Source organism: Ailuropoda melanoleuca, chromosome 9, assembly GCF_002007445.2.
Source record: "Ailuropoda melanoleuca isolate Jingjing chromosome 9, ASM200744v2, whole genome shotgun sequence".
NCBI lineage: Eukaryota > Metazoa > Chordata > Mammalia > Carnivora > Ursidae > Ailuropoda > Ailuropoda melanoleuca.
Window position 1 is genome coordinate 64782742 of NC_048226.1, and position 17859 is coordinate 64800600.

The 17859-nt window shown below is 44.9% G+C and overlaps 1 protein-coding gene across 1 annotated transcript in view; it reads left to right on the forward strand.

The window, feature by feature from the left end:
* Positions 1-3019: 3019 nt before the first annotated feature.
* SDC2 (syndecan 2) overlaps positions 3020-17859 on the forward strand; it is a 104530-nt gene continuing 89690 nt past the window's right edge. The window contains exon 1 of the mRNA XM_011227204.3: positions 3020-3572. Coding sequence (XP_011225506.1) covers positions 3513-3572 — 60 coding nt within the window. The 5' untranslated portion in view covers positions 3020-3512. The remainder of the gene's footprint in view (positions 3573-17859) is intronic.

A 17859-nucleotide genomic window follows, 5' to 3' on the forward strand; every position in this document is an offset into this window, starting at 1 on the left:
ACATAAGAACTAGGATGATCGGTAGGGGAAGAAAGGGATAAAGAAAAGGGGGGTAATCAGAAGGGGGAATGAAACATGAGAGACTATGGACTATGAGAAACAAACTGAAGACTTCAGAGGGGAGGGGGTGGGGGAATGGGATAGACTGGTGATGGGTAGTAAGGAGGGCACGTATTGCATGGTGCACTGGGTGTTATACGCAACTAATGAAGCATCAAACTTTACATCGGAATCTGGGGATGTACTGTAATGGTGATTAACATAATATAATAAAATAAAATTAAAAAAAAATGAAATCCTAATCTCCAAAGGGACGGTATTTGGTGGTGGGGCCTTTGGGAGGGGACGAGGTCACTAGAGTGCAGACCTCATGGATGGCACCAGTGCTCTTATCCAAGAGGCTCCAGAGAACTCCCTCACCCTCTCCCTCACCATGTGAGGCACAGCAGAAAGAGAGCCATCTCTGAACCGGGAATTCTGCTCTCACCGAACTTGCCAGCACCTTGATTTTGGACTTCTCAGCTTTCAGAACTGTGAGAGAGAAATTTTTGTTGTTTAGAAGCCAGTCTATGATAGTTTCCTTATAGCAGCTCAAACAGACTAAGACACAGACCTTTGTCATTTACAAGTTGAGACATTCTTAACACCCTCGGACATCCCTTGTCCCCTCCCCCCCTCACTCAGCATGGGCAACTTTTTTATACCCAGCTCTTGTGTAGATGCTTTTACTATTAGCGCCGTTTATACCTCCAGATTATCCTCCTGGTCACACCTGTTAATGTATTTGAACATAAGATTTGAATATTTACTTGTTATCAAATACCCGATACTGTGTGACTCTCACAATGGTACCATCCCCTTATTACACATACTCTCAGTGTTGTGTTATCATTTATAAAGAACAAGTCACTGGGAGTCTCATCAACACCAAGAGCTTGGGGGAACATCTTCAGGCGCAAGGACATATATGCTCCTTGAACGGATGCATGTGCTCATTTATTTTTATCCCGGTCTGCCCCAGCTGAATCAGAGCGCCACCACCATGCTTCTTTCTGGGCAGATGCCCCGATAAGCAGCAATAACTCAGAAAGCCAGCGAATGAGTGCATTTCCCGCTTTCACTGGCGTTCTAATGTATTTGATGTTTGTAACTACTGGGGAGAAGGGAGGTGCGGCCTTGCCCAAAGCCTGAAAAGCAGGCTAGATCTCTTTTGGAGGTAGAGGCAACGTTTTATGGCTCTTTGCATCTCCCTCACATTGCTTTTTCCTTTGGAAACTCCTTTCAGAAGGCCCTCTCTCCCCTATCTCATGAAATTCTTTAAGGCACAAAGAATCCATCTTTAAACTATGGCCGTAGTTCATCTTTCCAAAAACCAAGCTAGACACACATTGACCCACAGTTGCCAGCCCAGTTTCTGTGGAGTCAGAAGCATCTGATGATAAAACTTCCAGTTCTCCTGATTCCTTCCTTCCCTCCCTCCCTCCCTTCCCTTCCCTTCCTTTCTTTCTTTTCTCCTTTGCCCACTTTTCTATTTCTCCACATTACCTCTTGGACTGTCAATGCCTTAGATTTGTCCATGGGGAGCTTGGTGGATGGCACCCAACACCAAAGAGCTGGATGCCTCTGACTTTGAGCTTTAACTCTCCAGGTTCCTTCATTTCTTTCTTTGAGGTTTATTGCAGTGAAAGGTTACTAAGACACTCTAACTCCCAGAGTATGACTGTATTTTATTCTAAGTTCAAAAATTACCATGGCCTAGTAGCTATATATCTACATCTGTGTATCTTAAAGGTTCACGACTCATATGCAGTATAGACTGGGTTTTAGATCAAAACTTACTTAATAAATATTTGTGTCTTTATATACCAAGAATGAGAATACAGTGGTGAAAATGACAGAAAGGTCCCTGGTCTCCTGGAGTGGGTGTTCTAGGAGCAGAATAGTTCCACAATTCATTTACTCCATAAGTCAGGAGAAAAAATAGTGTTAGAAACTGGAAGGGAATAGGTGTTTGCCAAGTTCTGCAGTATACATACCATAGACACCAAATTGAAAAAAAGTTTCCATCACAAAAGATTTCTGATCAATTACATCTATTCAGGAAATACATATTCCTTATTTTTCTTTAAACTAGAAATTACTCTATCTCTCTTTTCTTTGAAGTTCTTTTATCCGTTATTATTCAGTGTCTCTATCCAATTTTTCATCAAATTGCCGTATCTGTAGCTTCCGAACTTTAACACCCCTATGCTGAAATGGAGCCTATACAATGACTGAGGGGCTTAAACTGTGTGTGAGGTAGAAATGGTATTTAAGTCCTTAATGAAATTATGAGCTTTGAAAGTGTTGTATTTTGGGTTTATAGGGGCCTTCCTTCACTCTTTTAATTTTTATTATTTTTTTTTGAAGGGGGTTTAAGGAGGGTGGGAAATACTCTTACTGCACGTTTATTACATTTATTGTCTTCTCTTTTAAAAGACGATTTTCATGAAGTTGCGATTTATGACCAGTTCACAATGCTTAAAGGCATCTGTAAAGTTTGTGTATGTTTTTCCAACTCTCAAAGCAGTTTCTTTCTACTGTTCTAATTCTCACGGGCAGAAAAGCTAAATTATGTTCTCGTTGTTTCACCCATCTCTCGCCAGAAAAGTGAGAGTGAAGGGACAAAACCGAGAAGAAAAGAGCATGAAGGAGAGGAAAAGCGGAGAGGGAGGGGGAAAATGAAGGAGCTTTGGAGCGCTGGAGCTCTGATTGCGGACGAGCAGATCCAGAGCGGCCACAGAGCGGAGCCACCGGCGCCCACTGGTCCCCGAAGCTGCCAATCGGGGCGTAATCCTGTAGGAATTTCTCCCGGGTTTAGCTGGGAGTCACACTGCCGCCTCCTCTCCCCCAGACGCCCGGAGGAGGTGGGAGAAGCAGGCAAGGGAGGGAGGGAGGGAGCGGGAGGAGAAGAGGAGGAGGAGGAGGAGGACCGGGGGAGGGAGGCGGTGGAGGGAGAGGAGGAGGGGCCCAGCCGCTGAGCCACTAGCCCGGCTCGGACGCGCTCCTCTCCAGATACTCCGGGAGCTCAAGCCGGGCGGAGCGCGCGCCCTTACCGCTCTGCCCCCAAACTTCAGCTGCAGCTACATTCCAAGCCATCTAATTTATTCCTCAAAACCAGCAACTGAACCGCGACACTGGGAAGGAGTCCGCGGAGGAGTAAAACAGCAGCAGAGCCAGAAGAGCTCGAAAGAGCAGCCTCCCCGGAGCAACAACTAGGCTTCGGGAGCGCAGAAACCAACAAGTGAGAAGGCGCCGCATTCCCGGGGCGCAGCCGCGGGCGGCGGGAGCAGGCGCAGGAGGAGCCAGCGAGCGCTCCCGAGCCGGGAGCCCCAGTGCCGGAGCCCCAGCCGCGGTCGTTGCGGCTGCTCCGGCCCGGATCTCTCCGCACAGGCTGTGCCGGGCGCTAGGCAGTAGGCTTCGTTTCGCCCTGGTTGCAAGCGGCGGCCGAGAGCAGCCGGTCCCCGGGGAATATGCGGCGCGCTTGGATCCTGCTCGCCTTGGGCTTGGTGGCCTGCGTGTCGGCGGAGTCGGTGAGTGGACTCGGAGGGGGGAGCGCCAGCCGTTTCTGGGGCTCGCAGCCGAGGAGAGTCCGCAGCGCCCGCGGGGAATTAGGGAGCGCCGCCTGGGGGATCCCTTCCCCCCCACCCCCTGACTTGGCGCTCGGCCCCCGGGAATCTACTGGGACAAATGCGCTCGCTCCTCCACCCCTTTCCCCCTTGCTTTCCCCTGCCGCAGAAAAGCGCCGCTCGCCGGAGTTGTCGCGAGGTCCCCGGGGATGAGGGCGCGAGAATCGCAGTTTTGTCTAACCGCAGAGGCCCCTGAAGTCACTCCCAACTTCTTCGCCCTTGCAGGGGTCTTGCTGCGTGGCCCGAGACGGACCCAGGGAAAAGGGTGGCCAGAGCAGCCAGGGGAGGGCCAGCGAGGGAACCCGCCCCCTCCGCGCGCTCGGCGAGACCCAGGGACAACCTGGAAACTTTGGGGTCCCCTCCTCCACACACCATCCCCCCACGCTAGCTAGCTTTCCCAGTCGGTTGAAGGCTAGTTCTGGGGAGATGGGATCCCGATTTAAGAAACCTGAGAGTGTCCGGAAAGTTTGCGAAAGTTCTTTTGTTTGATGTTTTCGGTGGCTAGGGCGAGGGAGCACACTCCGTGGAAAGGCTGCCTATCCCCCGAGGCCCAGTCCCCGGTCCCGCGGGGGGGGGGGTGCACGGAACGCGCGGCAAAATGCTGGGGCCCCGGCCCCTGGAATCCCAGTCCTGCGGCGACCCCCTCCTCTCTGAGGGGCGCGGGGCGGCCCCGCGGGCCCTTAGGGGCCGGAGGACGTGTTATTACGGGTTACACTGGGGTGGAGCGTGCAGGGCGAGGCGTGGTGCGGGGGACGCCAAGCTCGACCTCGGGTCGCCTGGCCCTTCGGGGACCGAGACTTCCAGCTTGCCATGCTTGCCCTCCCGGACCCTGGCAGGGGTGCTTCCCAGGCCCGGAGGAGTCTCTTCTCCCGCGGGGGCGGGCTGCGAGTACCCAGCCTCCCTTCCCGGCCGCGGCTGTGGGAACTTGGGTTCTCCTTTGGGTTGCGTTTCTGGGGCCGGAGCTTGTTTCCCTACGTCGCCCAATGAGCGCCCTCTGAAGGGAACTGCCTCCTGGGCTTCTTGTCGGTGGCGGCCCCTACCTGGGTGCCCCGAGCTTTGCCCCGCTAGGTGGAAGCCCAGCACCCCCGGTTCTGTCTGCAGCCTCGGTGCCGTCCGGGCTTCGGTTTGGGAGCGCAGCTGTTCTGGCCCTTCTAGTTGCCTTATCTCCTCCCTTTGCCACCTCTTGCCTTGCCCAGGGGTGGTTTCGTGAGTTTTTCCCCCTGCTTTTGGAGTGTTACTTCCCTTCCCCTTCTCCCCGTCCCCCCCCGCCTTTTGAGTTGAAGCAGTTTAGGAATGGAATAACCTCTTGGGCACAGAGCAGCAGATGGGCATTTTCATCAGCGTGGGGAGTGTGTGTGTGTGCTAGCCGGTCCCCCAGCGTTCCTTGAGATTGAAGAGCGGGTAGAATTATCCACATGCGTATTTGGGTGCTTGGGCTGTAAAACAGATCTAGGAGCCTTAGCAGTAGTTTTCTTTGGCAAATGATCGGTTCATCCGTTGGGACTGGTAATCTCCCAGCCAGTTATGAACTTTGGCTCATTGTACACAGAAAGGGAGAAATTCTCTGTTCATTTCAGAAAAAACATGATTGCTCATCTTGTTGCAAAACAGGGCAAAGGGAGAACACCCTCTAAAGGTTTTCAAGAGAAGCCTGCCTAAAGGGCTTGTACAGGGTTAAGGAAGTCCTTTTTTCGCTGAATCCTGTTCAGGATTTGGTAGCAAGTGTTACTGTTTGGGGATTCTCCAGAAAGAATGTCTCTATCTTCTGGCTCTCTGGATTTTTGCATAAATCTGACCGTGCTCTTTAAGTAAAGAAGCTTTTTGCCTGAACTATGCTCCTCCCTGGTGACACCTTTCCCCTGAACTCTGACTTTGCGGTTCTAATATTTCTCATTTCTGACCAGGATTAGATGCTTTCCCAGCGAGCTCCTCTGTTGGAGAGACTCTCTTCAGTAACTGGAATATCATCCAAAAGGGTGATTAGATATTTTTCAAATGTCAATTTGGACACTCTAGCAGAAAGTCTTTGTTAGGCTGTTTCAAAGCCCACAGGGTGGCCACTCGTCCATTTAAATTACTTCTAGTCTCCATTTGATGCATAGCAGCTTCAATGTATGTGAAGTTGAAAGACCTCATTTTTCAACACTTAGCTATTCTAGCATGTTATTTCCAGTATCTCTTATTTTAATGTGAAAACGACAACTGTTCCCTGGGAGTTAGAAGTAGCGGTTGTCTGAGCTCAAAGTCTGTGTTTAAAAGGAGGAAAGGAAAAATGTCTGCAGTTAGTGAATTCTTGAGTTTTATGCTAAGCACAAGGGAGGTTGGGGGGGGCGGCACAGAGATTCTCGGGAACAAGGCTCAAAGCTGTCTGTGAAAAGAAACTGGTGGCCCTTCCTTTCTGGATGCTGGAGACCACAGGGACTGTTCGTGGTCATGCATTCATACTTTCCACCGGCAGGTTACAGCTTTCACTGCAGGAACACCATGTGAGGGGAAGGACTGACAGAGTGTGGCGGTAGTGATATGCTGCTGTTTTTCTATCCGTTCTTTTTTTTTTTTTTTTACAGTGACTGTTTACCTTTAGAAATAATATATTGCACACTGCTATAAATACATAATTTGAACTGGAAATATGTTTAAGAAAAGGAAGTGTTTTGAGCTAATGGAATTTTATACATGTGTTTCAATGTGTGTAATTAAAAGAAACTGTCAAGTCATTTGGACTCACGGGTTACCTCTCAGTACATTATGAAAGGCAGGCTTTGGAAAGTTTGCATTAGAAAGAAAAACAAGGGGTGCCTGGGTGGCTCAGTCAGTTCAGCGTCTGCCCTCTGGCTCAGGGCATGATCCTGGAGTCCCAGGATTGAGCCCCATGTCTGGCTCCTGCTTCTCCCTTGCCCTCTGCCCCTCCCCCTTCTCCTCTCTCCCCCCTTCCTCTCAAATAAATAAGTAAAATCTTTTTTTTTAAAAAAGGAAGAAAAATAAAATTGGAACCATATAACCTTTTTCAGTTCTGTAAAAAAAAAATATTTTGGCTGTGCTGGTAATGAAACAACTTTTGCTAGGGAATTTTATAAAAACAAGGGCTGTTTCTCTTTTAGTTGGATATTAGCCGTAGGTAGACATCATTTAAGAAAGAAAGATCTTGTAAGATCAGGCTTGCAAAAGATGGATGTCCAGGGGCGCCTGAGTGGCTCAGTCATTAAGCGTCTGCCTTCGGCTCAGGGCATGATCCCGGCGTTATGGGATCGAGCCCCACATCAGGCTCCTCTGCTAAGAGCCTGCTTCTTCCTCTCCCACTCCCCCGCCTGTGTTCCCTCTCTTGCTGGCTGTCTCTATCTCTGTGAAATAAATAAATAAAATCTTAAAAAAAAAAAAAAGATGGATGTCCTTAAAGGAATTAGAGTATGCCCTCTGATTCCTGCTTCTGGGACCTGGTACCTCTCATTTTGAAGGAGTGTGTAACACGATTACTCACATGGCTCCTTGAATAATCATTAGTTTGGAAAGGATTTCAAAAGATCACCAAGTGTTTTCCTGGGCAGGACTAATTCTCAGCTCCTCAGAAGCGCCCACAGACTGGACCGGTCAGCCGCAGGTGGCCCGGAGTCTTCTCAGGTTGGCAAAGCCCCGAGGCTGAGCGAGCCACACAGAACACAGATGACTCTGTCATTAGGGTTTATAGGGAGTCTGGTCAAGCCACTGTGTTATTGGCATGTCAGCTGGCAGTGATCCAACAGATGATGTGAGGAATGTCATCTGAGTTTAGATTCTCACAACACTGTCTCTTTTCTGTTGCCAAAAATCAAGCTAAATGATCTCAGCCATCATTTCCCTCTCACCATGGAAGAAGTCCTGCCATTCCTGACACCATCAACGGTACATTCCAGTATCTCAAAATCACCCAATTCTTTCATGGAGCAGAAGCCAAAATAAAGTTCTAGAGGAAAAAAAAAAAGCAAGAAGTAATGTAGAAGAGACTTTGCTGAAAATAAGCTACTCTTATTTACCTTTTTTAGTCATTTGGGCCAGTACCATCCTCCTAATTCTGTTCTTTTGGATGTGAATCTTGGAGACATCCTTGACTCATTCCACTTTGTTGACTTCCACGTCCAGTGGACTGCTCACTCCACCTATGTGTGGTTCATTCCACAAACACACTTCGGCACCAACTACGTGCCTGGGATAAAGCATCGAGCAAACCACACTAACTGCTCTGTGTTCTTGGAGCTCACGTTCTAGTGATCCAGGAAGCTTTCTCTTTCTTGGGACCTGTGCCTTTACGTCAGCAGCTTTGTAGTTGCCCTTCCTGGTCCAGATGCTCGGCTGTTCGATTTATCCTGTACCATTCTGATGGTGTCCCATGGTCCACAGTCCTCCGCGTTTCTTGTTGTATGGCATGGAGTCTAAACGTCTCTGCCAGGTTTATACGAGGCTTGTAATAGTGCTCCTTCCTGCTCATCCCCCCTTGGTCACTCTCCATCATGTCTTCTGCCACTGGCCGCTGGTCTCACTGTCATGATCGCTCCTGGGACGTAGCCTCCTCTTCAGTGTTTCTCCTTTAACGTTCTGTTGATTCAGACCCAAGCTCCAGATGGTCTTTCGTGTTTGAGCCCTTGTTTTTTATCTTTCTGTAAATGGTACAGCAGACGAATGATGAGAATCACTGGAAGTGTGTGAAAATACAGATTTCAGGGCTTCATCTCATACCAACATAATCAGTGGCCTGGAAGGGGGTGGGGTGATCTGTATTTTCATGAAACACCTCACATGATTCTAACGAATCAGCCACATTTGGGAACCATTGGTCTGGGTCACATACTTTACCCCTTCTTTATATGCCATTTTGTGTTAGCTGGTGGGCTCCCAGCAGTGTGTGGCTGTGTGACCTTGGGGGCCACAGTAGAGCGCAGAGGGCTTGGCATGGAAGGTGGACAAGCCGGGTTCAGATGCTGGTACTTTGCCACTTAATGTGGTAGCACTTGGACAAGATACTGAAACTCCAAGTTGCTTGAAAAAATACCTATGTACGTGTGTATAATTTGGATCTGAGTGCCTTTATAACATGATTATTGTGAGCATGTAATGAGGGAGCCTAGGAATGGTGCTTGAAGCACAGAAAGTACTAAGTGGTTTTCTTCTTCCTTTCTTGGTCTCTGTTTGCTTGTCTATGAAATGAGGGAGCTGTGTCAGGTGTTCTTAAGCCTTCTGACATTCTAAGACGCCAGTTTTCTCTTCCATTGAGATTGGTGTCACATGAGGGGAGGGCCCTTATTGCTATGCCTTTGACGTCTGTGCAGTGCTGCGCTTGGTAAGCACCTGTGGATGCTCCGTGTTTAAGGGCCGGTGCCAGGGGCTAGGGCAGTCTGGATTCGTGGGTTCTGCTCAAGCTCAGCCTTGCTCTGCCCACTGAAAGCAGTGTGGTCTGGGATCCACTGAATCCACCAACCCGGGGATGTACCCGGGCTAGTTTGCCAGTTCTGACTCACCAGACCTCAGTTTCATCAACATTGCAGTGTTGGTGTGAAGCATAAACGAGACAGTGAAGTCAAGTCCTGCCACATTGGTCTACGTCCAGGCTTCCTCCTGTGTGCTTCCGTTGAGATTCCGGCACAGGGAAGGAGAGAGTGTTGTCTGTATTGGATGCTGTAGTGCCTCTTGTCATCTAGAAGGAGGTGGCAGGGGTAGTGAGGGAATGTTGGGGAGTGGGGGGGCAGAGAGAGAGTGTCTTATTTTTTAAGGGTAGAAATGCATGAAATTTTTCCTTTTAGCAATTTGAGATTCAGCTCCTACTATTAAAAATCTCACAGCGTTTTTGACAAGTCTGTTTCTGGGGCTGCGTTAGTTTTAGCAACGAGGCTAGAGGGGTGACTGCCTCTGAATGGGAAAGAACACTGTCGAAATAGAATTGTGAATGTCTGTTTTTCTTGGGTATCTCAAAGAATTGGTAGGACTGGGAGAAGGGGAGAAACCGTGAAGTCTTTGGAGATTTCCCATTTGAATTTCATATTAACAGAGAGAGGCCAACTGGTATGTAGTCGATGATGTGAGAGCCAGCTCGTAGTCTTGGACTCCAAGCTATGGAAAGTGTTGTTAAAGACAAGATATGTTTTCACATTTTTTCCCTCTACTGTTGAATCTGTTTTGTCAAAAATGTCACAAAGATGCAGTAAATGTGCCCTTTACAAAGCATTTGGATGTTTATTTCCTTTTATGATTATACAGGTATATTAAATACAAATAGTACTGATATTTAAGGAGTATGTGCAATTAATAGAGTTTAGTCTCATCATAAGAATGGCATGTGGAATGAGATATCCAATTATTAAGGGAAAATTATTTTTTTCAAGGTCTTACCACAAACGAGTAAAGGTTAAATATGTAGTTTCATATGATGTATTATTAAATATAAAGACAGTAAAAATAAATGTACAATATTTAGGGCACAAGTGAGGTTTTACGTACGTGGAGTTAATTCTCTTAATTTCTGTGGGGTGTCAGTTTCCCCATTTATAAAATGATGGAGTTCTAGAAGAATGTTCTGTCCTTAATATTTAGTTTTTCTATATGCTTCAGGGTAAGATTGGAGAAATGTTAAGATTAACCTAATCAATAAGTAATTATTAAGCTCCTGCCAAATACTTACTATTTTATTTACTGAAGCAGGGAATTCATTCGCATTACTGAGAGGGGAGTCATTTCGAATAGCTGAGGGTAATCTGTTAACTTGAACTGAGTATTCATCATGTACTGAGATTGCATACATGGCCCTGAGTGTCCATGATCTAATGTCTAGTGTTTTCTCATCTATTTTCTGATATAAGCCAGTGTAGCAGCAAGACCAGCGGATGTGATCGAATTCACTTTCACTCTAGACAGAGACAACATGACTTGTTGATGTAACGTGAAGGGCTTTTTAAGGCCTAAGTCACTGAGGGGTCTCAGGCTCCTCATTTGGTTTCTAGCCCAGACGTCCATTTGCAGAGAGGGGCCTTTAGCTGGTACCTTCCCTTTGGCTCATCTCTGTAGCACTGGAGCCCCGTGGAAGTGCTGTGGACACCACACCAAGCAGGAAATCTCAATGAGTAGGCAGTGTGGTAGACTGGCTCAGAGCCTGGTCACTGGAGGTGGGTTTGAATCCCCTGTGTCACCTTGGGCACGTTTCGTAATCACTCTGTGCTCAGTTTTCTCCTCGGTGTAATGGAATATTCTAAATAAGGTTTTCAGGATGGTGTGAGACAGAAGAGGTAGCAGCTTTTCACACAAGGCATGTCCAGGCTTTATGTCCTGTGTTAGTTACTATTACTCTGATGCATGATTTTCTGTCTCCTTAAAGAGTGGGGGCTCTGTATGCTACAGGGCTTACCTGGTTAGCTCCCACTCAGGGAGTGGCCCAGGATAGGCAGGATTGAGCCTGCGCTTTCACAGCTGGGGTTCTCTTTCCTGATTTGGGGAGGCCTAGCTCAATGTTGAGATATTTGGGATATGTTTGTATTCAGTTTTTCTCTAAATGTGGATGATGTGAGAGGATGATGAGAAGAGGTCATTGGTTATTGTTGAAAGGAGACAACCTGAGCGTACAATAAGAGAAGATTGGTTAAATAAAAAATTCTAAATTAAACATTAAATACCATATAGCCATTAAAAATGTATGGGAAGAATGCTTATAACTTGGAAACTTTATAATAGACAAAAAGTCTGATATAAAACTATATAGTGAAACTAAGGTTATATTAAATAAATTTATATATGTATACATCGATCTCTACCTGTGATAAAATTGCTTAGAACTTTATATACATACACACACAGACAGAAAGGAGTACAAGTAAAACTGAGGAACTGAATAAGATTGGTGGATGGTATCAGTGTCCATTTCCTTGTTGTGATATTTACTATAGTTTTATAGAATGTTACCATTGGGGGAAACTGGATAAAGGGTAGAAGAGATCTCTTTGTATTATTTCTTATAACTGCACGTGAATCTACAATTATGTCAACAAAAAATTCAATTAAAAAAAATGGCACCAGACCTAGAGGGGTTTACAAGTACGTTCTGCTGATCCTTGAAGGAACAATTGTTGTGACAGAGCTTAGAGAGTGATAGAATCTGTTCTTTTTCATTTTTTGAGGTTAGCATTACTCTATGGCAAAATCAGACAAGGAGGGTGTAGGAAACAAACCCTAGGCCAGCTTCACTTACGATGACAAAATTTTAAATTTAATATTCTCAAACTAAAAACAGCAGCTTATTAAAAGAATAACGGTGAATCCAAGTAGTTTATCCAAGTCATGCTTCCACATCAGAAAAGCAACGCAGTTAACAGTTTAAGGGAGGTAATATGATCTCAATAGATGCAGAAAACATGTGATAAAAGACTATACAAATGTTAATACAAGGGTCTCTAATATCTGGTTAACTCAAGGGTTTACTATATAAGGGTTAGTACATCTGTGCTGCTGGCTCAGTTCACTTGACATGTTTAGGAACCAAAAGATCGCTGTTTACTGAGTTGTTAGGCAACAGTGTAGTTGCCTGGGTGACAGGTGTGTGACAGTGCAGTAAAGTATGGGTGATAACATAGACAGATTCTAATCCATATGAACGTGTCGTTCTAGCATTGTCAGGATTCAGTGTTGTGCTCTCCCAAATTGAGATGGCACAGGAGATGATCTTAAGGGTTTTAGAATCAGGCATATTGGGTTTGGTTTTGGTATTGACCACCTGAAATCCACGTGACCTTGGGGACGTTTCTTGTCATTTCTGAGCTTGTTTTTTCATTGTGACACTGGGGATTATAATATTTTGCCTTTTTGGTTATTTTGAAGATTAACTTCTATAATGACTGAAAACTTCTAATACGAAAACCTGACCCATAGTAGGTGTTTTAAGTGCATTTGAATCTCTTTCCTTGTAGCTTTCAGTTTGTGGTTCTGGGATATATTATACATGCATAAATATGTATGCATATGTTTTTTGTTTCTCATTTGCATTCTCACCCTTGACCCTAGGGACATTTATTTTCACAAATTTATGACCAGTTTATTTTTTACCAGGCAGGTTGTGATGTGAATTATACTTTTTCCTTCTGCCATCATCTGTCTCCTGAATTATATTCAGCTAAAACTCAAAATAGACTTGTACACAAGTTGGAAATTCAGTTAAGACTTGAAAATCTAACATAGGACTTGGGATTGTAATTGTAAAATGCTTCAAGAAGGTCAACATTGCAATCTTATGTTGTAAACACTGATTTATCTGTTAGGTTTGCTGATGAATTAAAATCTTAACCTTAGTTCTATCCCACTTCTGAATTCATTTAGATAAGAGTGGTGAGTATTGGGGCGCCTGGGTGGCTCAGTTGTTAAGCGTCTACCTTTGTCTCAGGGCGTGATCCCGGTGTTCCGGGATCGAGCCCCACATCAGGCTCCTCCGCTATGAGCCTGCTTCTTCCTCTCCCACTCCCCTGCTGTGTTCCCTCTCTCGCTGTCTCTCTCTCTCTGTCAAATAAATAAATAAATCTAAAAAAAAAAAAATGGTGAGTATTTTTACTTCATTATTTAGGCATCCTCCTGCTTTTTTTTTTTTTTTTAAAGTTCACATTAGGCCACTGCACTTTTATGAAAGATGTACATTACTACCTGTTTGCACTAACCAAAAGAAAATCTGAAGAGAATTTTTGCTTCTATGAAAAAAGGCAAAAAATGAAAACAGTGCTCAGTGTGTTTTGCAGTGAGCTGTGATGGAGGCAGCGTGTACCCGAAGCAGCAAGAGCGGCCCCCCCAAGCTCCTTCCCCAGGAACTTTACTCAGCATCTCAGCATCAGGCCACCGTAGCTTTGAGCTGTGTCTGTGATCGTCTGTGCTTTATCTTGATTTCTTTTGTGCATCCATTAGCAAGATGTGTCCTAAGGTATCAGAAAAGCCTAAGACAGGTTGTTTTTTGGGTCTGGGAAGGCTCAAAAGTTTTTCCATATAAATGACAGGTAGTGGCTTCTTTGCTTTCTGCCATTTCGGTTTACGAAAGGTTTCATGTGAACCGTCTACTTTCAGATAGCAGGGGGGAACTGCCCTAGATTTGATTAGATTTTGTAATTGTGTTGATTGGTTATTGAATGAGGTTTCACGTTTGGTAAGTCAGTCCGTTAAGACTTAACTCATGTTACGGCACATCAGCCAAGGACGAAGCTCTTTGCTGGTCTTGCAAGTTAAAAAAGGAATTATGACATGATACCTGCCTTCAAGCAGCTATCACCTACATTTTGATTATTTCGGGTAGTTGACAATGGGTTGGGCCCATATACATGTAAAATATGCGTTAGTTTTTATCTGAATCTAGTTAGACATACCTAGCAATCAAATTGCCAAAGAACTACATCTGCAGTTGAGAAGGATAAGAAGAACCCCTTGTAGAAGAGAAGTCACTGCTTTCCCAGCAAAGCAAGAACAATACCTTCCCTGAAGTGGCATGGTGTGAATTTTATTGATGACCTGAAGATACTTGACTTTCACATTTGTTTCTCTTTCCCCACCTGTTCTCCAAGGAAAGACTTCTGAGTATTAAAATGTACAAAAGACACAAAGAGTAAGAAATTGTTTAGAACCTGAATAACTTATTGATGTTTATATCTGCAGAGAAGGAAACCTTACATTTCATCCAGTCTAATTTTCCGTACTCCATAAACTTTGGGCTCTGAAACGCAAGAACTGGACCTTACGTATCTGGGAAAGATCAGTAGTCTTAGCTGATGAATGAAAGAGGTATAAAAGTGTTGGGATGATTTTCCTTGTATTCTTTTGGATTCTGCTTTTTCATTATGTAACAATGGATTTTCGAGTGGGAATTGACTTTTAAGAGGAAACACATCTAGAGAGGTTAAATGATTTGTTCAGGATCACATAATTAGTTAGTGGTAGAGTTATAATGTTGGGCTTAGGCCATCAGTGATTTGTTAGTAATTTTTTCTTACCATAAAATGTTCCCTTTCTGGCTTCTTCTTCTTCCTCATTCCTCACATTAATGATTAGCACCTGATATACTTAGTCCTGGCCCATGTTTGATGCCCGAATGAAATAGCAAATGGAACATACGTTATATGTTCTATGCTCTGAATCAGTGTGCTTAATGTGTTCTCTGCAAGATGAATAATTTAAAATGATGCTTAGATAATTTCTCAATTTGCAGCAAAAATTGTGCTCCGGCAGCCTCTGTTATTATCTGTGACCGTTCTGGCTAATTAGGGGAAGAGAGCAGAAAGCCCTGGGATCTGGGGAGACCAGGAGCTGAAGTCCAGTTGATTTGCAAATTGTAGGAAGATTGTGGAGACTTGTAGACAGAAAAGGAGATGAAAGGTTCCTGGAGATAAGAATCAAAATTAGAAGTAAAGTCCTCATGAATTAATACCACATTTTATGGGATTAAAAAATACCTCATTTTATGAGGGAAGAAGAGCATTCCTTGGAGGTTTATACTAAAAATAAACAGGTTAGTGCCTTCCAGGAAAAGAGGGGTGGAGGCACTTCTGGTTCAGGTAGAAGCTTTAGTTCCTTTTGCCAGTGTTGGATGTAGGGTTGTCTTTTCTCCCAGCATTTTTCTCTTGAATACTTCTTTGGTAAATCCTAGTGTAACAACGCAAATATATTTGCATCATAGTTCTTCAAAAAATAAGTCTGTGGGGTGATATTTTTAAGAAATGAATTTTGTTAAAGGACACTGACATTGAAAATTACTATGCAGACGTCCTACTGTGCACTTAGAACCCTGATAGGCACCTTCCATTCTTGTCTATAATTGTCTTACACTGCCTGGTGGGGTCATTTGCCATGACTGCGTTTTAGGTGACCTAGCAGAAGTTAGATCCTTGGGTTTTTTTTTTTTTTTAAGCTTTAAATAGCCCTGCCATGATACTATCATCTTTCAAGAGATTAGTGAAAGTGTTTAAATGCATAATCACTTTTTAATATGGTCCAACGGGTGCAGCTCCCAACAGTGACGTGTCAGACCTTTCCTTTGCATTGCTTGGCCAGACATTCTGGGCCACACATGTTCTGATTCCTTTACCAACAAGGAGCCTGTCACTTTCATGGCTTCTCTCCACAAACTTGTGTCTGGTAATGGGGGAACCAATTAGTGGAATTCATGGGGTCTCTTTAAATTCCCAGCTCTGCAGGTGTCCGGCTGGGTGACTTCGGGCAGGTGTCTTAGTCTCTGTCTGCCTCAGTTTTCTCATCTGTAAAATAGGAGATTAGTCCCAGGAGCCACTTCGTGGTGATGCTGTGAGGATTAATGAGTTCCTGCACGCCCAGCGTTTCGAAGCACGCTGGGTGTAGAGTCGGCACTGGTCTTGTGTTGACGCTGATTGAAATGGATGGCTGATTCGATGTGCTGATCCAAGAAGAAGGGCTCCTTTTCGGAGGTTTTGAACCCGAGACTGAGAAAAAGGACCAGATGGGAAAGACAGGGTGATGGGAAAGAAAAAAGGAGGCCGCATTCTTTCCTCTTTTTTCTTTTCTTGCCGTGGCTGTTGTGTTTTGGTGAAGAGAAGGTGTTGTAGCCCCTATAGCGCTTAGCTCTGGAGAGTGAGGGGCATGTTTTAGATCCCTGCCTCTCACCCTTTCCTGCACGTTAAATTCATCTGGGGAACTTTGAAAAGCTGTGGACGCCTGAGCACCACGCAGAACCAGTTAAATCAGACTCTACGGTGGGGAGGGGCCAGCTGGCTGTAACAGCTTCCCAGGTGCTTCAAAGCTTTCAGAAGGTTTGAGAACCAGTGCTCTGGGTGCCTTCTGGGGCTCCTCCAGCTTAGAGGGAAGTCTAGCGGGTAAGATTTTTGTCTCGTTAAACCACGTTCCCTACTGCTTGTGGCCAAAGCCCGTGGAATGCAGCGGCTTCCCGGGACTGCCCTGCCTCCCGTCCGGGTCCGGAGCCCTGTGAAAGAGGACGTGCTTGCTCCCGGCTTCTTCCTTTTCTGCGCTTCTCCTCTTTTTCTGTTGGCTCATACTTTCTTGATAATTACGTTGGTGGGCTATGAGACATGCTCTTTACACAAAGATTATATATGTATAAATGAAACCTATCTGGGGGTGTCTTAGAAAAAAATGGAAACATTTCCCTTTCCTTTCAAAAAGTTTCCTTAGTGGAACAAAGGATGCTTGTCCCCTTGGCCTGGTTGCAGAAAAGCATGTTTGGTCAGCTTATTAGATTTGCCTGAGTTCATGCTTTGAACGGAGAGATTGTGTTTTACTGATTGGGATTGTGGCCTAGAACTTGTCTGCAGTTACTGATCATGTGTAAGCCCTACACACGTGTCTTAATGATTGTCCTTTTCTTCAGTTTATCCTTTATTACTGCAGCTCAGCTACTTGGACCTTGTTCAAGTCGAATTAATTCCATGGAACTCTACTGTTTCCGGGGTTGAAGTAGGGAAGAGAGAGTGCTTTAGGCTATCCTGTGAATAAGAAGTCGGAGTGGTCTTTAGTTCTTGCCTAAGTAAAAAAGCAGCAGCCCATTATCTAATCTATTCATAGTTTACTTTGTTCGGATATCTAATTTGGGAGCATGTTTGCCCTCACTCAATTCTGAAACACAATTTTCCATCCCTTGAATAAAAGGGGCTATCTTTAATTGACTCGGGACGAAAAAAACCCCCAAAAAACCTTGTTTAAGAATTCTAGAGTTTTCAAAGCTTTTAAAAATTACTCTGCAGGATAACATTAAAGTGCTGACCCTTGAGAAACTGCCGCTTAACGTGTATCTGTCGCACAGTAGAGTTAGAAGGATTATTCTGAGCAAGCTGTTAAAATGAACCATTTGCTATGATTCATACGCTCTTAACCCTAACAAATCTGTAATACCTAGAATAAAACTCAACATCGCCGTTTTGTTTTTTTTAATTTGGCAACAACAGGGTTAAATGTGTCTCTTCAAAGTATGAAGTGTGCATGCAGACTACTCTTAGAAAGTGAGGGAGTGGAAGTATGAATTCTCCCCTCCCCCTCTTAGCGTGTCCCTGATACATAGATGTTCCAGAGCATTGATAGAATACAATTTGCACATAGAAGTGTGTGTTTTCCGTGGAAACCGAAGTCGGTTAGAGTCGTTAACCTTAGCATTAGGTCCGGTCTCTCCGTGTGAACGGACCAGCAGTATCTGCATCACCTAGGAACTTGTTAGAAATGTAGGTTCTGGGCC